The sequence below is a fragment of the Crotalus tigris genome, unplaced genomic scaffold (assembly GCF_016545835.1).
Source record: "Crotalus tigris isolate CLP2741 ecotype Arizona unplaced genomic scaffold, ASM1654583v1 scf7180000018268.1906537, whole genome shotgun sequence".
Lineage (NCBI taxonomy): Eukaryota > Metazoa > Chordata > Lepidosauria > Squamata > Viperidae > Crotalus > Crotalus tigris.
In genome coordinates, this window is record NW_024096914.1 from 492,043 (window position 1) to 516,817 (window position 24,775).

General features: G+C 37.2%; 1 protein-coding gene across 4 annotated transcripts; it reads left to right on the plus strand.

The window, feature by feature from the left end:
• Positions 1–10: 10 nt before the first annotated feature.
• CNOT7 (CCR4-NOT transcription complex subunit 7) lies at positions 11–23,636 on the plus strand. 4 transcript variants are annotated; one of them, XM_039349406.1, is made up of 7 exons: positions 11–166; positions 4,223–4,422; positions 5,092–5,285; positions 8,586–8,747; positions 16,034–16,178; positions 20,028–20,138; positions 20,978–23,636. In XM_039349406.1, the coding sequence occupies exons 2-7, from the start codon at positions 4,306–4,308 to the stop codon at positions 21,104–21,106; spliced, it is 858 nt and encodes a 285-aa protein (XP_039205340.1). In that variant the 5' UTR covers positions 11–166; positions 4,223–4,305; the 3' UTR covers positions 21,107–23,636. The 4 variants fall into 4 exon arrangements, with proteins under 4 accessions (XP_039205340.1, XP_039205343.1, XP_039205341.1 ...); XM_039349407.1 differs by having other exon boundaries at positions 51–170; XM_039349409.1 differs by lacking the exon at positions 4,223–4,422 and having other exon boundaries at positions 36–166.
• The last annotated feature ends 1,139 nt before the right edge of the window (positions 23,637–24,775 follow it).

Genomic DNA, 24,775 nt, shown 5'->3' on the forward strand with positions numbered 1-24,775 from the left:
GTTGAAAGGTTAAGAGCGCGGCGCGCGCTGATGATGTAATGGCTTTGTGCGCTGGGAGGCTGGGGGCAAGCTGTGCGAGTGATTTTCCGCGCTTTCTCGGTCCCCCTCGCCGCGTCGGGGCTGCCTCTGCCGCCGGGTCCCCACTCGACCCCCCTCTTCCCCTCGCGTGAGTAAGCCCTTCTTCTTTCACTAGAAAAGCGCGTGGGGAGCGGTGGTGGCAGCGTTTCTCGTGGGGTGGGGGGGGTGGGGTGGAGGCGCAGGTGGTTGGTAAAGTGGAAGCGCGCGCGGTCCGACGGCGAACTTTTCCTTCCGTAACATTGGGGGGGGGGGAGGGAGGAGGAGTCAGAAGGGAACGAACCGAGGCTGGCGCTGGGAAGTCTCCTAGCTCACCTTTGCTTTACCTTCATCCTGTGTGATCCAAGCCGCCTTCCTTCCTCCCTCCCTCCCTCCCTCCCTTCCTTCTTTTTCGAGACAGCAAAGCCTCACCTTGAGCAGATCTGCCTATGACAACGTCTGCCTCTCCCTTTTCCAAAGTTCCCTCCTACCCCCCAAAAAAGATTTTGTCTTTCAGCAATAACCAAGATATGCGTTCTGATATACTGAACTGAGTATATAACTATACATGTTTCTGTCTAAGTCATGACTGAGGGGTCCTTGGTGCTTTCTGAGCTTGATTGTTTTCTTACAGAAGTTTCATTACCCATACTAGGTAACATCGTCAGTGCTGGTAAAGAGTGCGGTTTGTTCTTAAATCAGGATTCCCCAAAGTGGATGGTTGACTATCCAAGGTTCAGGCTGTTGTTATTACTGTTCTTTCTATTATTAATTAAAGTAGTATGGGAAGCAATGACTATCTGAAACATCATGCAAGGATCAATGAGTCTTGGGGACCCCTGACATAAGCTGTGCTATGGACTTTGGGGCAGAAACATAAATAGCAAAGTGAGGCTGCTGGGTTTTTATCTTTTCAGTGAAAGGATGAGAATAAAAGGGAAGTTACTGAATGGAACAAGTAAAACTGTCATCTCTATTTTTCACTGTTGGATTTGAGCAAGAAATGTTGTATCAAACTTTCTCCAACCATAAGTCTTCCAGATGATCTAACAACAATAGGTTACACTCTGCAACGATACCTGTAACACCATCAAACATCCACAGGTCCTTGGGAAGGACTTGATAGGTAGACAAAAATGCAAATCCAGTCTGAACATCTGGCTGACTGCAACGAACCATAAATCTAATAGATTTATTCTAGTTTATGTTCTGTGTTGCTGATTTTAAGATGATTTCTTGTTATCTGCAAGTACTGGTTGTGAAATTGCCTAATAGATCTGCTGGGTACAAGGTTAGGAATAGATGGTTAATTTGATACAGATAATTAAACTTAAAAACTCTTTATAACTACAATGAATAATCTAGGTTACTTCTGTCACATATCGCATTGGTGACATATCAAAAATGATACAATTGCATCTGATCAGATTGTTATATAGATAGTCCTCAACTTATGGCAACCCATCCCCCAGACGCTACTTACGATCTGGTTCCAAAGTTATGACTATGCAGTACTCCCACAGTTTTTGCCCTTATGACTGACCATAGGCAGTTACCCCCACCACCTTGTCCCCGCAGGCCTGAAGAAAGTGTGAGGGATTCTTTGGACTGGAATCTGTGCTAGGCCTTCCAGGGCCTTCCCCTGGCCCCTGAGACAACCCATGTTCCACTTAACAACTGCATCCGGAAGAACAGGAATGGGTGGTCTTAAATGAAGTGATCATGTTGGCATTTCACGTCGCTCATGATGTTTGACCATAATGGACAGGCTCCATCGTGGTCATTGGTCAAGGACTATCTATAACACGGGTGCCAAACTCACAACGTCACGTGACGTGTTGCGAGGTATCACAACTTTTTTCCCACTGCCAACAATGTGGTGGGCGCGGTTTTGGTGTGACACATCCAGCCCGTGGGCCGGCAGTTTGACACCCCTGATCTATAGCTTTACATAACTAACATGCATAGATATTTATCACATTTTCCTAATGTTTTCTATGACTAAACTCTAAACCAGACTAAGGAAGTTCAGTTTACCTAGGAACGGTTAGATCTACATATTTGTTTAATGCTTTGATTATTATAGTATTTTGTTCTATGCCTTAAAACAGGCATAGCAGTCTGGTTCTTTCCAGATGATCTGGATTAGAGCTTCTATATTTCCTAGCAAGCTGTGTCAGAAGGCAAGAATTTTAAGGTTCAAATCAATTGATGAATTGCCAATTGCTGTAAACATTTAGGGGAGATTACAATCTAGAACCATAGTGATGGTTACAGCAACTATAGGATGCTGTTTAAATATGCAGAATAATGTTTAAGTTCTTAGTATTTAACAATAACAAAAGCAGAGGTCCCCAATCTTTTGGGTACCAGGGACCGGTTCCATGAAGAAAGGCTTTTCCATAGACCAGAGAGCGTGGTTTTGTGTGTTTCCTGCATCCCACAGATGGGGCTTTGCTTGTTTGTGCAGACCAGTTGCTGGCATGTTGCGGCCCACTACCGGTCCACAGACCAGGGGTTGGGGACTCCTGTTCTAATCTAGAGTACATGGAACAATATTTGTAATTTTATAATTTTCTCCAGACTCACTCAGGAAATGAACGTACATTTGGCAGCAGGATATAGAGCTCTTATTTATAAATTAAGGAGAATAGGATAAGAAAATCCTCCTGATGATGTTATCTAGTTGGAGAACAAACCACAACCAAAATCTAAAACCTGAGCTACAAGTATTTTCTATTATTTCATGGAGCTCTTAATTTTATATTAATTATTTGTTCTTGATCAATTGGTATGTTTTGTTTTACATTAGTAGCCAGTATAAATACTAAACTTTATTACTGCCATTGAGATTAACTGATTACAAAAATGTGGCTTGCCTAAAATGTCAGTTAAATTGCAACCAATGCCTGTTATTTTATTGGATTATATTGAAATGAAATTATTCAAAATTGCCATCCTATATATATACTAAACAAATCCCATAGAAATATACAACAGTTAAAAGTAAATTTATATCTGCATATTAGTATGACTATTAATTGAAATAGAAGGATTTACCTCAAAGTTAATATGAATAAAACTGTTGTGCAAACTTTAAAGGAACTTTGGAAGAATTCTTCACAGAGAATTCTGTGCAAATCTCTGCAAATTAGATTTTATTTTTCAAATGATTATGATTCCTGTTTATTAATCTCTGTACGTGAATAACTTCATTTATGTACACTTTTATCAATATGCTGTTCATTGTGAAGTCTGTGAAGAATTGTAATATAGATCTATATATCTTATTAGGTTTTGTTGAGTTCAGTGGGAGCTATTTCTTGGAAACATTCCTATTGTATAGGGTTGCAAGCTGGATATTCATTTAACAATTATATAATAGTTGGTGCTTCATCTATCTCATATTCCAGAAAATTGAATTGTATGGAGTTCTTAATACTATATAAACTTGAATGTTTGCTTGCAATTGTTTTGTTACCAGATCAACTAATATCTTAAGTGTTTAGAATGGAATGGGGTTTGCTCTCTGTTTATGTACAGTAGCTAGCCCAGGGGTAGGCAACCTTGGCTCTTTTATGACTCATGGACTTCAACTCCCAGAATTCCTGAGCCAGCTATGCTATGCTGGCTCAGGAATTCTGGGAGTTGGTCCATGAGTCATAAAAGAGCCAAGGTTGCCTACCCCTGAGCTAGCCCTTTCAGTGATGATGTGTTTTTTTTCCTTTGTAATTCCTTGAAAAGGCTTTTGTTTACTGCTTGATTGTTTATCTGAGATGGTAGTTTCTTGATTAGGATATTTGAGGAAGTTTTTTGTTTTGTTTTTAGCTTTAGCTTTTTTATTGTGTCTTTTGAATGATATGTAAATATTGTTGATCTTTTTGCTTCTGTTGATGGCTGTTTTGTCTGAGTGCCAAACTTTCAGGAATTGTCTAGGGTTTGTCTAGCATTCTGGGTCTTTGCTTGGTCTAGAATACTCAAACTATGGTTAAGTGCCAATGTGTTGTGAAATTAAGGAGATTTTAAGATGTTTTTGAGGTGTGGCAGTGTTACTCTTTTCATCACTTCTGCTGGTTGTGCTATAGTGTGCTGAGTTGTCATGTACTTTTTGATAATTTTGTTTATGTTTATAAATTCATTAGAATTAGTTCTTGTCTTGCTGTTTTAGGTATAAAATTTAAACTTATTTTATGAAACCGACTTTTCATCAAGTATACCTTTTTGATGCCTGGTATTTGAAACCTCCTAATTATGCCAGCAGCCACAGTAGATCACAGCCAAAGAATCTGTGAAGTGTGGGCTTGTAACCTGGATGAAGAGATGAAGAAAATTCGTCAGGTTATACGGAAGTTTAACTATGTTGCCATGGTAAGATATTGAGAATATCTGTATTCTGCTTTGGTTACAGAGGCAGTGTAAATGATTGTAGAAGAAAAACGTAAAGGAAGTAATGCATATCTTCAAAAATAACAAAAGATTTCCATTTTATTTATTTATATACAGTATTATTTTTACAAATAAGATGGTGAACATATCCAACACACTTTTCTCCTAATTTCCCTATAATAACAACCTTGTGAGGTGAGTTGTGGTGAGAGTGAGTGACCTGCCCAAGTCACCCAGCTAATGTGTGTTAGACTAGAATTCACAGTCTCCCACTTTCTAGCTGGGTGCCTTAACTACTAGACCAAACTGATTCCCTTTACTGATTTCATTGGAAAAAAGTTCAAAGTAATTAATAAAAATGAGTTCTGAATAGGGACATAGATGTATATTGTCTTTACTGTTCCTACTTCCGTTTGCTTTAATCTCATGGTATGTTAATAATATAAACTAATATTGAATAAGATTAATAAATAAGCTTCTTTGCACAGCTCCTGGGTTTACCCATAATGCCTGAGTTAATTGCAATACTGTAATTGGTTCCCTGTTTAGTCTTTTATATCAAGAAAAGCATACAGAACATTTAAATCATCTAGCTATAAAAAAGTGCTGAGTTGTATTGCTCTTCTAATAGTTTCCATTTTGTCTTTTCAGGACACAGAATTTCCTGGTGTAGTTGCACGACCTATTGGAGAATTCAGAAGCAATGCGGACTATCAGTACCAGCTACTCCGCTGTAATGTAGATTTACTTAAAATAATCCAGTTAGGGCTGACATTCATGAATGAGCAAGGTGAATACCCTCCAGGAACTTCAACATGGCAATTTAATTTTAAATTTAATTTAACGTAAGTTCTGGAACTTGGTTGTGTGTCTTTAAGTATGTAGAATATTTTTATTTAACTAGTTTATTTTTTTAAAAAATTTACTAGTTTATTTTTCTGCTGTTTTTCCATTAAGTGTAGGAAGTATGATAAATTATGCCCTAGGTAAATTAAACTTATTCAAAGTTCTTAATACTCATATATTCTATATCAGATTTGTTATTAATATTATTTTAAAAACCTCTGTTGGCAGCCTAGTTGAGATAGTTAGGGTTAAATCCTTTGTGTACATGCTTGGACTTTAAATTGATGTCATTTACTGGTTCCTATCAAGTATGAATGTAAGAATGCCCACATACAAAGGCTTTGTCGTCCACTAGCTTTATTGTCAGGGAAATCTCTGGAATGAGCTGAGGTCAGAAGAAAATCAATTAAAATTGGAACTTTTGCCCAAGATTAGCTGACTTTCTCCACAAGTTGCCAAAGTTTGTATTCTCCTATTTTTTTGTTCTTTATATGATTCTCTGGATCATCTTAATTTGGCTTCTCATGGGTGTAGGATTTCCAGGAAGGAGGACCCAATAAGAAAAGTTCACTTCATGTCTTAATTTGTGCATCTCTGGATGAAAGCTATTGATATCAGCAGAACTTACGTTTAAATTTAGTTTATTCATTTACAAATGTATGTAGATCTTCCTGATTGTGTGAATCTGGATAATGTACAAGATAGTAAAATCCCCTGCAAAGATTAAAATACAGCAAAATATCTATTCCAAGGTGAACATCTATAGTCAGTTACAACCAAAGCATGATAGAATTACCCAATATACCCTCCTCAGCAAACAACGTGTGGTATATGATGTATTTCAGTGTCATGAAAGGCGTAGTACATAATCAATAGCTCTTTGAATTGAACTCAAAATATTGTTAGTAACTAGTCTAGCTTCAAAAGTGGACTGTCCCACTAGCAGTCTGATTGCTGCATTCTGATCAACTACAGTTTTGGGGTCATTATCAAAGGCTATCTTACAAAAAGTGTGTTGTAGAAGTTTAGCGATCCAGCTGTCTATTGATCAAGGCCCGAGTTTCCATCATCAGACTATCCTGGTTGAGGGAGACTGCAAGTGGTGTTGTAACACATATTCCTCTGTCTATGGCAGTGTTTCTCAACCTTGACAATTTTAAGGCATGTGGACTTCAACTCCCAGAATTCCACAGCCAGCAATGCTGGATGTGGAATTCTGGGAGTTGAAGTCCACATGCCTTAAAATTGTCAAGGTTGAGAAACACTGGTCTATGGTTTCTGCTTGCTGGCTAAGTGCAACCCCTTTCCTCCGCCTCATGAACCAACTCCTATAGCAACTATATAGAATAGTTGTTGTAACTGATGATACTGAATTGCTGTGATATTTTGTTGAGCAAAATGAATACCTCATAGCATTTAATCTTATCTTGATTTGCCCCATCCAGACCATGAAATCTTCTAGGCAGGTCAGGCTTTCTATGTCACTTTGGCTTAGCAGAAGTGGTATGCTGCTGATGCCTCATCCTGAACTGGCAGATGACATCCCCTAGCACTTAATATAAATGTTAATTAATATAGGTAAGAACGTTGAGCTCTATGGCATATTGGAGCAACTAGGGATTTCAGTGCTGCTCCCCCATGGTTATAAAGTAGAAGTATTCACTCATCTTTCCATCCAGAAAGATACTATGGGTCATAGTACTAAATGCCATTGAGAGGGGCGCAATCCTCTCATCCAGATCTTGACAAAGATAATTGACCAGAGTGATCAATGTTGTTTCTAATCCATGAATATTCCTAAATTCCAGGAATCCAAATAATTCATTATACATAAGATCCCTTGCTGATAGTTCCTCACCACCTTCTCAAAAATTTTCTCTAAAATAGTAAGTCGGAAGCTGGGGAGTTAACAATTGGATTCAGTCAGGACTTTAGAAGAGAGCACACTACTGTCTGCTTTAAGGCAGGTGACATTACTTCCTCCCTAAAGAATCATTGACGTCTCAAGGATCTAGCTGTTTATGGCTCCCTGCCCTGTCACCTAAAGGAAACAGGACGTATGTGGATCTAATCCACAGATGGCAGGATTCATACCACAGGGAATTCTGATAATTTCCTTGGAATTTACAAGCTAAAACTAATTACAGACAATATCTCAAGTCCTTGCTTCATTCATCACTCTGGACTTAATCTTCTGACAACTTTTTAGAGTGGAAGTTTAGGATTAGGGTTAGGGTGAGGATGACTTTGTCTGCCATATTTATCCAGATGTCTACAGGCACTTTATCCCACCCATCTTTTCCCAGAAGTTTCAGAATTACTTTTAAGAGGGCTACTCTTGGCAGAATGGGTGGCATAGAAGTTTAAATGAATAAATAAATAAATGTATGTCTCGGAATGTGATTTTTTGAAGAAAATGGATTTTGTGTCAGTTTGAATGTAAACTTATCAGTGCTCACATTCTCTCATGGCTTTCCACCATGTCACTCTATCAATAGCTTCACTCATATCAATAGCTATTTAATCAGTCAGGGAGCTGCTTGTGATTTGCAGTTAGGCAAAGGCCTCAGAGAAATAAATTCACACTACACTTCAGCTGTCTCCATATTCTGTTGATCAGCCAGGATGTCATGAAACTTGCCTGCCAAATTGTCCAGAAAAATTATCCTAAGAATCCTGCTGCCCTTTACAGAAGCCTGGGGCATCTATGATGCACAATTTGACAAGGTAGTAGTCTGACCAGGGTAACAACAAATATCAGTATCCTCCATATTCATATCTCATCTGCTTCAAAGTAAAAACCAGTTCAAGTATGTGCTCACCTATATTTGTTAGGGGCATGATTATTTGCAACAAGCCCATAGTCTCCATAAAGGCTATAAAATACTAATGAACAGAGATCCCCATTACTGATTAAAGAATCACCTTCATGATGACATAAGTTCTGGTCAGAGTAATGTTATACTGAAAGTCCAGAATTGTTTCCTGGTGACATTAGGAGTAAATAGTTTGTAGGAAGTGAATGGAAGTTTGCAGTCATATTAATAGTATTGTGTAGAAGGGTATTTGCTTTAATGAATAGCATGTATTTAGTAAGTATCACACCATGTCTTGTTTAACAGTTCTTTTACGAGAGCAGAACTCTGCTTCCCAGAATATATATAAGCATAGATACTAATTAGCAAAATTCTTATATGGATGATTTATTAGCAGTAATATGGGCTTTGTGCTGGTAATTGATTTATAATTCTTTTGACAACTCTATTTAATAGTAATTTTAAAAATAATGCTTCTTCTAGAGAGGATATGTATGCCCAGGATTCTATAGAGCTATTAACAACATCTGGAATCCAGTTCAAAAAACACGAGGAGGAAGGAATTGAAACTCAGTACTTCGCTGAACTTCTTATGACTTCGGGTGTTGTGCTCTGTGAAGGAGTCAAGTGGCTTTCATTTCATAGGTAACTACAGTATATAGAACTATCGCTTGCCTACTTGTTTTCTTTTCTTTTAATCAAACCTTAAGACAAAATAATTATCTCTGCTTATTAAGCTAAAGTATTAGGCTGGATGAGTTCTAGATCATTTTGTAAAGATGCTGCTGCTTTAAACTTACCTCTTCAGTTTACGCTTTGGCTCCAGTGGAAACAAATAATCTGTATCTTAACTTGAGGTACTAAAGTGTCAGTCATGTAGAGAGGGAGCACTGTATTTTTCTATTTTGCTTTGACAGTTTCCCAGGTCAGAGGAAGGAACAGCCACATATATCTGCCCTTTGTGTACGTTTAGCAGGTAAATGGAAACTGGAATTAGTTGATTAACATCGTTGGAAAGTCCAAATTCAGTACAGCTCTGAAGACTCTTTGATAATGCTGGTAGGGAAAATATGAAACTTTTATCTTAATTGTAATGCCAAATATTGGAAAATTAAACTTTTGCTGTATGAACTTTTTTTAACCTGGTTCCAATATACTAGTTCTTTTGTTTTTTTCAAACCCCTAGCCCCCCCCATAGAACCATGGTCCCTTAAAATTGTTGAGATTGATGTTTGAATTATCTTATTTGAAGTTTAGAGGTCAGTGTAAGCATACACTCAAGATCTGAGTCATTGAGAATCTTGTGCTGTATGTTATGAGACACACTTCACAATTTTTAACTAAGAAAAAAGGAATATTTAGTTGATTAATTTAAAAATATGTTAATTATTACGTTAATTGGGTTGTTGTGCAGAAGGCTACTTACTGAAGGTTAGTTTTGGCAGGCATAAATATTAGAAAGTTTTCTGGAACAGATTACTAGCAGAGATATTTACCTTAAAATGAACCATCTTGTTCAGATAGTGTAGATGGACACTGAGTACTTGCCTACATGAGTACTTGCTTAACTGCTTTACTCACGAGGAAAACCCCTCTTCATGGAACCAGGCAGGACCCGTAAAAAAACAACAACAACCCCCTTTTTATTTTTACACACCTGACTCAGTATCCAAGACTTTGGAGGCAGACAACACAATCAAGAAAACACAAAGCCATAGCATGAAGAGTTGCCTTCGGCAACCAGAACCTCCCACACCTCCCTCCTTTATAGTCCAGCCAGGGTGTGGCTTCTTAGTGACTTTTACTTTGCCTATGGAGCCGCTCCACTGCCTTCCTCTGTCTTGCTTGCCTCGCCTCTCTGCGCATCTGCGCATCTGGAATTGGCCCCAGCTGTTCCTCATCATTGCCCAACTCAGGCTCCCAAAACAGCCGTGTCTCTGCCCGAGTGTGAATAGAGGGCCTGGGTTCCTTGTCTGACTGTGAGTCTTGGTGCTCCTCAGTACCTTCCTCAGACTCCAATGTCACTCCAGGCTCCTCCTCCTCATCTGAGTCCTCAGACTCAGCTGCTGGATCCAGTGGTTGGTGAGGAATCACAACAGGCACAGCCTTTCAAGCCATTTTGATACACAGGTTTAAACATTTCAGGAATCCAGGTGCTTTGAAATGAAAATGGTTTGTAGTAAATGTTCTTAGCCTGGAGTGCTCAGAACATGTATGTGCATCAATTTGTCTTTAATACAGTATTCCAATGAGGGAAGAGTGCTTCAAAACCATTAGCTGAGTGTAAATTCTGTTTTGAATAATTAGAAGGAATTAGATTAGCTTTTAAAATGTAGATGGAGAATTGTTATTGTATGGGGTTCAAAATACCGCTAGAGAAATGATAGATAATTAATCTCAGAGGTGCTTTTTTCTTCTTCCTCAAGAAAAAACAGTCCAGTTGCCTTTTGAAGAAAAAAGCCCTTTTGAGACCTGACTGAGAATCTTCACAGATAGAAAATATAAATTGTACAGGAAATCTATGCTTTGGAAGTGTTGTCATTTGACTAGTTTTCAATACATTTTACAAAGATGTCTTCTAAGGACTCCACTTTGATTTTAACTGTGTGCAACTCAAAAATGGAATTTTTAGTGCTGCTGGGCAGATTGCAGCAGTATTTTTGGAGCTGGGAGAGTCCTCTTCCATAAAAGAAGAGAGATCTATAATAGCTTTCAATCTCTGCTTGTAAATTCAACTCTGAAGGATCATATCCATTGGAGGGGTTTGGGGGAATAGATTTACTTACAGGAGTTGGCTCCCTGATTGTTAGATAATTGTCGACTTTCAGCTGTTTTGTGGGCTTAAGTATGTGATAAAAAAAAAACATTCATCCTCACTTTACAAAAATGGGGGTAAATCAACAGGTTCTCCCAGGATGCAGGTAGGAGATGGATTGATGCTAGTTAGATAAAGTAATACTGAATGCACTCTGGATCCAAGTCACCTGGAACTTTATAGATAAAAACAATGTTTTTGAATTAGAAATGTACTGGATATCAGTGCAGGGCCATACATCAAAGTTATGTGCTTTTACTGAACCCAGACCAATTAGTAAGTGATGTTCGACATTCTGAAGTTTTCCAATAGTCTTCAGGGCAGCTCCATGTAAAGCTTGTTGCAAGAGCTATGAGGGCACATGTTGTTATTGTTACAGGTTTTTTTAAAGATTGTTTCAGTTGAATTACTACTTGGGCATCAGCCAAAATTAGACCTTCTGTCTGTGGCCTCTGTCAACCTATTTAGGAATAGCTGTGAGTCTAGAAGGCCCCCCAGATCACAGACCTACTTCCTAATGGATAATGCTTCCCCCTTGAGAAACAGAGAATCTCAGTGAATGAATAGGAACTATGTGTTACTTGGTTTTAGCTTGTTTTATCCTCAGAGTTCTCTTAGTTCCTTATAATTCCCAAATATCAGGACAAGATCTCCACCACTTTACTGACACAATCCAGGTTGGAGGTGATATCAGCCAGCAACTCCAAACAGCTCGGTGACCTCTCCCAAAGTATTCCTCTGAATCTAAAATAATAGAGCACACAAATGAATGGCAACTGAACTTCTCTGAAACCATTGACTGGAACTACCCATTCAGGAAGAAGTAGATCCACTGTAAATCATGCCTCCAACCTCTGAACCTCTCAGATGATCCAGTAAGATACCGTGTTTGGTGGTATCAAAGATTGTTGAGAGATCTAAGAAGACCATAAGAAGTACATTATTCTCACAGTCATCAGTCTTAATACCTAGGCCTGAATTCTGATAGCAGAGGAACCAGATGTTTTTCAAGGGTATTTGGTAGTTAATTACATGCCATCCACTCAACAATACTTTCACCAAAAGTTTAGTTGAGGATTTAGGGAGAGCTTCTTAAGGCGAAGATGCATGAAAGCCTTAGGCAGCAGGCATCATTTCCCTCCATAAGGAAGAGTGGACAACCTCCTAAATCCACTGCTACATTCCTTTTCCAGGAGCATGAGGGGCATGGATCCAAATCCCACAAGTGGCAGAGGTCATGCTAAAAAAGCACTCTATCTTCATCAGAATTCACAGGTATCAAATAACGTGTTCTTATCCAGAAACAAGAAACTCTGGCGAACATACCAGGCTTAGAAATAAAGCCCTCAGTGTTGTGACTCAAAACGGATATTTTGTTTAAGTGTATTTCATTTGTTTGAATTGGCAAAGTTTGGATTATCAGGCAAGGGACTTTACCTTGTCTCAGTACTTAAAGACTCTTAACTATGGTACTTGTTTAATAGGATGGATGCTAGTCTCTAGATGGAAGGATATGGAAGTATCTTTTGGTCCTCCCAGAACGGTTTGTAAGAATTTGTTTTGAAAAATAAAAATAAAGTAACACACCTTCATTCTGTAGTTTAATTTATTGTTATATTGTTCAAATTTGGAGGTCACAATAGTAGGCAAACCAGCTACCTGATATTGTAAATAGGAGGCTGCGCTAGTGATAAAAAGTTTCTTGGCCAGTGTGAAAGACACTTGCACTTCATTATTGTCTAGGAAAGTTATGCCCAGAGATTATAAGTTTTGATTTTTCCAAAAGTTTAATTGATTGCCAATAATCGTTAATGGTCAAAGCATGGTGTTGGGATTTTTTTTGGGGGGGGGGGGAAGGATATTGCTCTAAAGAAGACAACGGCCCAGGTAAACCAGTTTGAGTGCTAGGTACCAAAGATCAGGGTAATCAGCACTGAGTAGGAAGGATAGTTAGGTTTCTGTCACCAATTTTATCTCAAAAACGTTACCATCCTTCAAGATCTACAAAAAATATTTGTAAAAGGATTGAAATAAAAATGATGATAAAACTCAGCCCTGTTAGATTATATATTTATAGTGAAATATCTAACAGGTGGCCTGTTAGGAGCCACTTATATTTGGGCATTCATATGTAATTCTTATTGTCATCCCTTAAGGGTGAACCAGATCAGGAAAGACACTTAGCAGAAAAAAACACCATACTTTATTGATATAGGTTGTAGTAACAGAATTTTTCGAGAATGAGTGTACTTCTCCTGAGTTTCTTCTTAGATTCCTTCTCAGGACATAAAGAGTACTTATCTCTGTTTATATAACAGTTTTAAATATTTACTTCAAGGCCGTGGTCCTGTCTCTACATTGCTAAACCCAGCAGTCTGCTATAGTTCAGAGCTTGCAAATTGAGATGTAACTGATTTCAGTCAATAGAACCAAAAACAAGGAAGGTTGTCAAATGCCACATAATTGTTTTTTGCAATGTTGACATGTTTGTTTATCAAATAAGGCAATACAAAGCAGTGATCTAAGGTAGAATAACTGGGTCAGAACTGTTCCTCAACAAGAATGTTGGTACTAACAACTCGATCTTCCAGTTTGTGCAGGACATGCTTGTCATAGGACTAGATTATGAGGTCAGTGAGATTAATTGCCCTGTAATTAACTGGAGAGTTTTAGTTAACTTTCTTAAAGAGTGGAATAACAATGCTTAAATTCCAGCTTTTGGGCCTATCATCTGTAAAATTTATATGATTGAGAATCTAACTAAGATAGGATCTCATTATTTTGGATTATCTTTAAATAAAAGTCCCTAGGAAAGTAATTTTCACTTGGAGTTTTGTTGGAGGGGAAGGCTTTATCAGTGGTTAGACCAGTGATGGCGAACCTTTTAGAGACCGAGTGCCCAAAAACTGCCCCCCAGTCCTACTACACCTCACATCCTGCCCTGCCCGCCAGCAGGGCCACGCACCACCTCCATGGCCCGCCGCAGATCGCCCAGGCAGCCCTGCAGCACCATGGTAGCCACGCCCTCCACCCACATCCCGCAGCATCTGCATGCTATGGGGTGTGAGGGTGGAGTCTTGTCCCTGCTGCCCGGCTATGTCCTTGGCTGCGCTGCTCCATGTGGGCCACACACGCCCGGGGGCGACTCCTCCAGGGGGCTGCTGCTGAGGGGGCCGTGGGGGGAGGAGGGGTTGGAGCGATGGCACGAGTGTTGCCTCTGGCACGTGTGCCAAAGATTCGCCACGACTGGGTTAGACTCTTTTTCTGTGTGACTGAAGGCTATGACTCTTTATCACTCAAGCTCTAAGATTTGATTAGCATTAGTACCAGTCAATGAAGCATGTAAGGAGTGCAAATATTGCTCCCTCTTTGGCTTGGATTCCCTTGTATTTGGGATGCATGGGTGAGCAGATGGGATTTCTCTGTATATAAGCTACTATTTACTAATCTCCAGAAAGTCAATGTGTCCTTAGAGTTTGTAGCAAACTGAATGTTAACACCAGAGCAATGTCTGGCATAATGATTTCTTCTTTATTGGGGATTTTTAGTTTTTTTTAAAATTATCTATAATATGCTAAGTAATTTCTACTTTTTTATATTAGAGTAAGTCCTTTAATGCTTTATATCAAAGCACAATTACTGACCTGAAAGTTACGCAGTTTGCTGGAATGTTGAATCAGTCTTGGTTTCAAGCATCCTGCTATTTGGAGTCTTAGAGGCAGTTAAAGAATAGAAATAGGGGAGAAGAAGGTGAGAAGTATGTAGGAAGGTTGAGGTGAAGGAGGAGAGGGGGTGAGTGAAGAAAAAGAGGGAAAGAAGTAAGTTGGTTTGAGGTGGGATGCGGTTTGGGGGGAAATGGGCGGGCAAGACCGAATGTGGTGTGTATCAATTTGTTTTATTTTTTATCTGAAGTATTTGTAAGATTGTTATGTATTGTAAAGTTGAAAATAAAAATTTTTACAAAAAAAAAAAAAGAATAGAAATAGGTTTATTTTTACTTGCTGGTTACAGTCAAAATTCTTAACATTATTGTAGTGATTTTTCATATAAAGATTACTTATTCACTTTTTAAGATTAAGTATAGAAGTTAATGTAAGGATTATTAAGTTAAATATATAATATTTATGTTAATAACAATACTGACATGTCCTTGGAAAAGATATATCAGAGCAAATGCATTTTGCAAGTGCATACATTACTCTCAATTCCAGATGACCACATTTTACAATTTTTTTGGGTAGCTGTCTACAACAGTTTGAGTCCTCTTTAGAATGTATGTAGAAATGTACTATTGACCTTTAATCACTAGCAAGAAATATATTGTGTTACCTTTGCATGCTATGTAGAGCACATGACGTGTTGTGATGTATCACAACTCTTTTCACATAGCTGGAGCTGGGGTGGGTGTGGCTTCAGCATGATGCCAGAGTCAAGCTTCTTTTTTTTAAATTTTTCCCCATAAAAGCCTCATATGTTTTTTGCCAGATTAAACGAGACAATCACCTGGTAGAGATATACTTTAGTATATTAAGTGTTTATATTTGTAACTTTGCTGTGAATTACATTTACAAATATTGCACTATGAAATGTTTTTTAAACAATTGATATTCATTGACTTAAAATAGATATTTGACAGTTATTATGTATGTGGGGATGACATCTTTACGTAGTAATATTATACATGAGAGATATTTATAGTATGCAAACTTGCTATACTATATGCATGAGAGATATTTTATAGTATGCAAATTTGATTTGGATAGCAAGTAAAAATTATGGTTGCCAATTTGGAGATAATGATAAATGAAGATTTTCTCTAAAGTCAAATACTTTGTGCAGTAGGAATAGAATTAATACATAGATTTGGAGTTCTTTCCAGGCTCATGCAACATTTAAGCACCAGAGTTTTCTGTAACTATAGACATATATATTCAATTCAATCCATAAAATATACAAAATTCTACTTATAAAATGGTAAGATTGCTATGATTTTAATGTTACAAGGAATGCATGTGAAGAGGAAGCATATATAAAATGATAAATTTCTGTTGATTATGTGGAATGTTTACCTTCCTAATCTTAAGTATGTTTATTGCTGTTTATGATTCTTTTGTAGTGGCTATGACTTTGGATATCTGATCAAGATCTTGACAAATTCCAATTTACCAGAAGAAGAGCTAGACTTCTTTGAAATACTGAGACTATTTTTCCCTGTCATTTATGATGTGAAATACCTCATGAAGAGTTGCAAAAATCTCAAGGTAATTCTTACTGCTGTATTTAGAGTTTTTATAGGGAAAGAATATACAAATTAATTTTGTTTGTTTTACTTAATCGGCAGTTGTATATAGTTGTGTTTAGAACCTGTTCTTGTAGAGAAACCAATGCAACCTCTTGAAAAAGAGATGCCCATGAGAAGGCTATTACTGTATCCCAGGAAGTTTTAATAAAACTACCGTATATGCCGGCGTATAAGGCGACCCAGCGTATAAGACGGCCCCCGTCTTTGGCGCCGATTCGCATGCCTAGAACGTCATCTTATACAGCGGAAACTACCAGTATTTCCGGCGTATAAGACGACTTGGCGTATAAGACGACCCCCGACTTCGGCGCTGATTTTAACGCTTGCGGAAGTCGCCTTATACGTCGGCATATACGGTAATAGTAATGTGAATCCAATAAGTAAGCCATTGGTTTTGTACATTGAGAAAGAAATCATAGAACCAGCTTCTGATCTACAAACATATACTGTAGACCCATGCATTCAGATGTGTGAGACACTCTTGAGGCGCTGTAACTTCAGTATGAAATCAGTCTACACAACAGCTGTATGGAAATATCAGTGTGAAACTTTTGATGCAGCAACTAGCAAAGTCTCATTTCTGCCCTTGCAGCAGAGGTGAATAAAAAGTTGCAACTTCTGGTTGCAGCTCTTTGTTATTTTATTATAACAAGAAGAAGCTGAGCAGCACTGATGAGAAAAAGATGAGAAAAGATGGTAATAGCAGTTGTTAGGTTCAAGAGAAATGAAATATGCAGCAGCCTTTTCCATCTCGAGGTCTTATCCAGTGCTCTTTCATTGATTGAATTTCATTTCTTTAGCAATTCTACAATTGAGTCAGCATATAGTTTATCAAGCTATCAGTTAACTGTATGATCAGAAGTATTGAACATATTAAAACATAGAGGAAAGAGTTAATCCCAAATCCTTCACCTATTTCTCTGTACAGAAGTCAGTTGGGCTACTAACTGGCTTGTTGTGTTAGCTTGGCATCTGGAAGCAAGGCATCTGAAGGACAAGTACACGTTGGAATGGAGGCATGAAGGACAAACAGCCAAGTGTACTATGATTGTTGCTGTGGTTTTAACAAACATAAGGAAAGAAAAAATCCTGCATACCAACTGCTATTGAGGTGACTTGAAGCAAAGGCTGGTTTAATATAAAAAGAATCAACATGTTTTTTTGTAAGCAAAGAAGTCAGAGATAAATTGGCTTTTGACTATGTAGCTAAATCCTGATTTTACAAATAACTGGTCACCAGTGATAATATTGATGAGCCAGATGTGAACATCATTATTCAGTGAATCTATTTTATGTATTGTTTGGAGACGGTGGATATTACTTTAAAAAAAAAAGAATGTAGGTACTGAAAATCTTCAATAAGGCAAGGCTTGTGGGGTAGGTTCATAAACCAGCCATATCTATTGCATGGAATTATCACTGGAGAAGGTGAATAGACAGATCAGAATATTAGCATTTCTGCTTTTTCATACTTTGAATATCATTTGTCATTTTGATATCCATGATTATTCTTATTCAAAACATTGAAATATTATGTTTTAAATATAGTTTTATAATGGGAGCTAGAAGTCTACCTATATTGAAAGGTTAAAAACTTGTAAATACTCAAAAGTCTTCAGATTATCCTTTTTTGATGAATATTTTGATCTAGTTTTTTTCTACAAAATAAATTAATAGTTGGCTATCAAGTAACCTCATTATAGCTTGCCACTTTTTAAATTGCTGGTGAAAATTGCAAACAGGTAACTTAAGGCAGCTTAGTTCTAGGGAAGAAGATGCAAATTATTAGCAAGCTGGATTAAATGCTAAATTTTGTTTAGTTTTTATTTTGTTAGTATTATTATTGTTGTTATTGTTATTATTATTATTATTGGCATTCATAGCCTCCTGCATTCATTTTTCACCCACAACGTTGAGCAAGTCACTTTCCCAGCTGGAATTCATCAGTAAGCTTCTGAGGGTGGATGTGTACCTAGGTCTACTCAGTGCCTTAATCATACGTGTCACTGGTTCCAGACCCCTTGAATTCTGTCTCCTCTTCAGCCCATCACACACATACAGTTTCTTCTCCTCTGCTTCACCAGCCCCTATTTATCCCCCTGTGTTCTTCTCTTTCAATTTAAGTCTGTCTTCCTTCATTCCCATTGCTGCTATTTAAACATGGTAGAAATACATGAGGTAATGAAGGTATGTGTAATAAAAGAGGGCAATATTATATAAAAAAGGATTGTTCCTTTGTAATGTCACCTAACTACTATGATTTGTTTAATTTTTGACACTTCTGAGAACTGAAAATAAAAATTTAAAAACACCTTTGTTTGTCTTGCTCAATTTTACTCATCCTTCTAAATGTTTTGGCAGTTCACATCATAAAAGATTCATCCATACTACTTGTTTATTTTTGAACCATATAGCACTTGATCTAAATATATTTTGAAAAAGGTGGTGGATTTTTTTTCTTTTTTTAAGGAGAAATAACAAGGAGTTATCTGTTAATAGCTCTTCTGGCATTTTGAAATTCCTGCTATGCAAAGAAGGGAGTAGGAGTTTCTCAAGTTGACCATGCTAAATGTAAAAGATTAAAGCAGAAGACCAGGGACTTCTGACAGTTTTGCCCAGTGTTTACATACAAAGCTCATACTGGAATAGTAGATTATTTGAACTTTTATGATAAGCTATAGTTGTAAAGGAAGAAGGCACTGAGGAGAGTTTATGTGACTTAATTTTATTATGCACATACTAAATTAGACTATGACAACTTTGTCTATACAACAAGAAGATTAGACTGTCTAACCTAGTATATTTGTAATAACGTTAACCCAGGTAAACCTTTCTTAGTGTAAGGTATTCTATTTTTCTATTCATTAGATTATTTCAGTTACTCAGTTTAATTAGGGGTCCTTTTTTAAAGGGATTAGTTTGAACGAATAATGAATTCCATTACTAATTGCTAGAAACAGACAGCACAATATATGGCACCCTTACTTCTTCCACGTGGGAAACGTGCATATGCTGTATAATCAGTGACAAGCCATCTTTTCACAGTTCCTTTTCCAGGTTTTTTTTTAAGAGCTTGAGGAATTTTCATTTTTCACCAGCATTGTCTGCATCAGGATTTCACCCTCTTAAGGCTAATGTTTCGACAGTCAAAACAGTCCTACTTCTGCAAGCAGAAGTATAAGTTGCAGATGCTTGTACACATTTAGCACAAAATTGGAAAATCAGGAATATTTAAGTCAAGTTTCCAAAGTGTTTTGATAACATTTAAATCATCCAGAGTCATTTGACAATGAGATGGGGGGAATATAAGTTTAAATAAATAAATAAATATCCACTGTCATGTGCACACTTTACAGCACTCCATACAAAAATATTAAGTGCTGCTCTTAGCCATTACAAAGTTGTTCACCCTTATATGCAGTTGTGCATATTTTTTACATTTGATTTTTTTCCATCAGGTCCTGTCTTGATGGACAACTGTAAGCAAAATGGGAAGTTCGGCGGGATTTTGGTTTGAAAATAATTTTGTGTACAGGCAGTCTTCAACTTATAACAGTTTGTTTAGTGCCCATTCATAATTACAACAGAACTAAAAAAAAGTACCTTTCCCTGGTGGAAAGGCTTGAATGATAATAAACAAGAGTTCTGAGCTTTGCTGTCATAATTTGCTATAGTGTTAAAGGACATGTGACTAAGTTTATGATTTAAACTGAAAGTGTAAATCTTCAAATTGCTTGCTCATATAGATGAATATTACGTGCTGTCATATTTTCAACTCTTCTAATTATGCTGCAATCTTCCTTTTCAGGGTGGATTACAAGAAGTTGCTGAGCAGTTAGAGTTGGAAAGGATAGGACCTCAGCATCAAGCAGGATCTGATTCTCTACTAACAGGCATGGCCTTCTTCAAAATGAGAGAGGTAAATAAATATATACTGTATATATATCTTTTTCTATGATAATATTGATGGCGCTGAAGGAGGGGACTTAGGACGGATCCTCATAGTTACAGCTGTCACAACAGTTGTGATTGCAATTTGGATATTTGGCAACTGCAATTATGACATTGCAGCATCTCACACGTGATAACCATTTGCAATCTTCTCTGCTGACTTCTGATAAGTAAAATCAATGGGGAAACTGGCTGGGGGGTTGCAAATGGTGATCAAGTGACTATGAGATGCTTCAATTGTGTGAGATATGCCTGATGCATCTGTCTACTTTAGTCAGCACGGTCCCATGATATTGCATTTTACCACCACATTGCACAGCAATACTGTTGGTCCCAATTACCCCCAATAAGTGAGAGCTACCTGTATTTTGATTTCATTGACTGCTATTAAATTAATAGCAAGAGATAACTTCATTAGTAAGGGAGAAACTAAAATACAGCATCTCAGCTGCTGTTGGCTAGACAGGGAAGTTTTAAAAAGAATTTTGAAAGAAAGTAATTACAAGTGATTTGTATTGTTTCAAGAAAATCATACAGATGTGTCTTTGAAATCTGAACTTGCCTGTTTTACTTCTTTTGCTTTTTGTTTCATAAGTATTATGTTACTATTGTTAAGATCCGATTTATATGGTAGTGTGGTGATTGTGGCCTATTCTTTTATCGGTACACTTACAGAAATATAAATTGTAGGAAATATATTTTATTTAAATTCTATATTTAATCTGAAAATCAAATTGTTTTGATACAGGTATTTTGAGTAGTGCCTCCAAAAATAGAATAATAATTTGTCCTTTACATTTTCTTTAGATGTTCTTTGAAGATCACATTGATGATGCCAAGTACTGTGGTCATTTGTATGGTCTTGGTTCTGGTTCTTCTTATGTACAGAATGGAACAGGAAATGCATATGAAGAAGAAGCCAACAAACAATCATGACATGAAATGAGAAGGCACTTTTTCTAAGCTCGATATGGTTGTACATAGGTTTTATCTCTGGTTGAATTCCTTGGACAATAAGGCATTCTTTTCCTCTTTATCAGCACATTTTTCTCTTGCCTTTGTATGTACTAAACCTGACTGTTCCTGTTCCAATCCTTTGACTTGATATATAGGCATTTCTGGATTAAATGTGGCCATGTACCTTGCCCATCTGTACATAAGCACATGTAGGAACAGTGTGGTAGATGGAAGAGGAAAGCTAAAATGATAATGACATTTCTACTAAACTTTAATTGGCCTTTGTATTGGTTTATTATCCCTGCCCTTTCCCCTCAAACCTGGGCAAGCGTTGATTGTAATCAATTTCCCCCATGGATGTTAATCCCTTCCAATGTACAGGATTTTAGTTATTCATAATTGTGGACCATCACATTTGCACTTTAGAAGAGTGACTCTGAGTCAGATACTCTGTTTTATCTGAAGTTCTGAATATTCTTCCCTGACTTGAGAAAAGGGTTCATCTGCCAGTATGCTTGCTTCTTCCAGGTCTCAAATACATTGAACAAAGCCACACTCATTGCCTAATCTCTCTTCAAATTTACAGGTATCTTAGCAGCTACTGTTACATATAAAATTGGTGTTTCGTCTTCCAAATATTCCCGCCAGCTCTCTGATGGAAGCAACTAGGTGGAATCATGAGGAATCTCTCAAGAATGCTTTCTTGAATTGAGAGTCTCTTTCATGGGGCCTAAATTTTCTGAGCAGTTTTTATGAGGTGTGATTAAGAGAACTTTCTTGTATATTCTCCTGCATTTAAAGCAAGCTTTATAGCAGCCTTCTCCTCTATGTTGCAACCTCCAGGTTTATTGGACTATAACTTCAAAAATGTGTGGAATATATAGAAGTTCACAGCCAAATATTTAAAGGGCACCGACTTGGGGTGGAATGGGGTGCTGCTTTGCAGCCTTACGGAAAGTATGTGTGTCCTTTTTTGCTTTTGTGTCTGAAAGGAATAATTGAAAGATGGAATGCTGCAGTTAAAATAACAATCAAAAATTGTAGATCCATTTCCTTATTCCCGTTCCAACAAGTTATGGCCTAAAATACTTTTCTATTTTAAAATATTAATTTATTGTCTACATAAATGGATGAACACAATATAAGTAAGAGATCCAAAGATAAATAGGAAGATGTGTCTTTTTGGGGAGCTGCAACACAAGACATTTGTTGTAAAACAACAAATTTATTTGTACCTAATAAAGTTACCTAAGGCTTGTAAGGCTAGTTTATTTTTTGAGTCTATCTTAGCAGTATATTTTATAAGTGTTTTACTAAAGAACCACAAAGTACTTTCCTGACTATGCAGAGCAGGCTCATAAAAAGCAATTGTGAAGGAAGACTTTTATTAGTATGGAATAGCTAAATCTTATCCTGAAATGATGGAGTACTGGTGGCAGCATTTGGCATGTCATCTACACTAAAAATCAACGGGAGTAAATCTTAATGTACAGCAAATTGCTATATCTACCATGTACTTTAATATGTTTTCCTTTATCCTCATAAAGTTACAATAATGTAACTGGGTGGTCCTTTTTCTTTTTAGGAAAAATTACAAAGATATTTGCATAAGAGGGTATTTATTTTTAAAGCTTTTGTAAATAAAGGCTGCAGTAACATTTTCTTACATACTTAAGAGACTTGTGGTTTTGATTTGAAAACCCACTGGCATGTCTACCTGGCTAGCCTTTTACATCTTTGTCATCTTAATTCAGTGTGGCCTTTTAGTCATACATTGGCTGCTCAACGTATCATCACTATAGTCACTTTAGAGTGTTCAAAATGTGGTTGAATATATCAAGAGCAAACCTTTGATTTCCATGCTTAAGAACTGGCTATAATATGTTTGCTACTCATCAGTGAAGTGGGAAGGATCTGAGGGTCCAGTATTAGTTCAGTTAAATGCTGTGCTCAGGTGTAATTTCTCATTCATAGCAATAACCTGCCTTACTAAGAAGCTTACTTGAATTTATGCAGTCCAGCAAGTGAGAAAGTTTCTACTTAACATGCCATCAGAGATTTTTGAAGATTAAATATTGTTCGTGTACCTTTTTGGTAGCTACAGACCTTAATATTTGCTGCTCGTGATTTGCTGAGTGGACAAAAAACCTTGACTATGTTGTAAACATAGCAGTTCGGTAGTTAGTGTTCCTACTGATGGGAGCTTTGTATATTTATGTTCGCGTAGTGACTGGACTATTTTATACCAGGTTGACAGTAGATTGTGCCTTGATGAAGTACTAATCATAAATGTCTGTTCATCACACTGTTGGAAAAAACTCACTGAATTCTATAGAAATCAATATCTGAACTATACTATATTGGACTTATTTCATCATGAGGTAAATTATAGAGGATTTTTTTTCACCGAGCATATCTTTTATGATGTTGGCAATGGAATTATTTACTGATAATGTTTTGTACGAAAGGAAGGAGAAAATGAAATAAACTCACAATTCATACAATGGAACTTAGCTGCAAATATTTCACAAGGCTGTTGAATATATGAGAAGCAAGCTGTCTCACAGGACATCCTTCAGTTGTCATCCCTTTCAGAAACTGTAATGGTTAAAAAAATGCTACTTAGTGGCCCTTGTAGAGGGCTGAGACTTTTGTTTATGCATTGTGAGACTGCCATTACCTCCATTCATTATGGGCCACAATGGGACTCTTTTAGATTTAAGGAGATATTTTAAAAATGTTCTCACCATAACACAGACAGATCAGGAAATCAGCATGTTGGCTGATTGAGGTTAAATCCTACTCTCTTTGTGTCAATCTTATTGTTCCTTCATAATCTGAAACAGTACAATCTAGACATATATTGTTTGCATAATGGTCATAATGTGGTTTACTACTTAGCATGAATTTATAAGCTTGCAACTTCTGGTTCTTGCAAAACTGCCACTTTTTTCAAAATGCTGGTCCCAGGCCATTTGGGCCAATTTTGGCCATGAGTTGGTCCGCTGGAAGCTCTGTAATATGGTATGTCATGGCACCAACTTTTATTTCCAGTTATGTTACATTGAGACTTACTCTGGGATGAGCCATAGTCTTTGTGTTCTGGAATATATATTAAGCTCTCTCACTCTACTTGAATACTTTTTGCTCTGGGATTAAGGTGGGATAGATTCTGCAGTGGGTCTTTTAAGTTTCATGTGCTGAGAAAATCTGCAGATGTTTCAGTCGCTGTATAGCCTCTAAGCCAGCTGACATTACATACTGTCAACAAAACCAATGCTTCGTTGCTCATGCACTTTTTAAATCTTGCATTTAAACCATGACTGGTTTGTTTGAAAGAGTTTAATTTTTTCCCCCGGAAGTTAACATAATACAAAAATACACAATATATGTTTTTGCTGAATGCAAAAAGCAAAAGAGAAGCACTTCTACATTTTGTAAGACCTGCACCTTTATGTACAATCTGGCATTTTTGTACAATTTGGCATCTGGCATTAGGCCAATACTTGAGAAAGTTTTCAGTATGGGACTGTTAAATAAAAAAAAAGGTATTTGGCTTTGAAAATCTTGCCGTTATTAAACAAAATAGGAAATCATACATAAACATAAAAACCATGAAGTGCATAAATAACAGAACAGTTAAATCTA

Coding starts and splice junctions, on each gene's coding strand:
- CNOT7 (XM_039349406.1), top strand. CDS start 4,306: ATGCCAGCAGCCACAGTAGATCACAGCCAAAGAATCTGTGAAGTGTGG. Junction 4,423..5,091: donor AGTTTAACTATGTTGCCATG/GTAAGATATTGA, acceptor TTGTCTTTTCAG/GACACAGAATTTCCTGGTGT. Junction 20,139..20,977: donor CCTTCTTCAAAATGAGAGAG/GTAAATAAATAT, acceptor CATTTTCTTTAG/ATGTTCTTTGAAGATCACAT.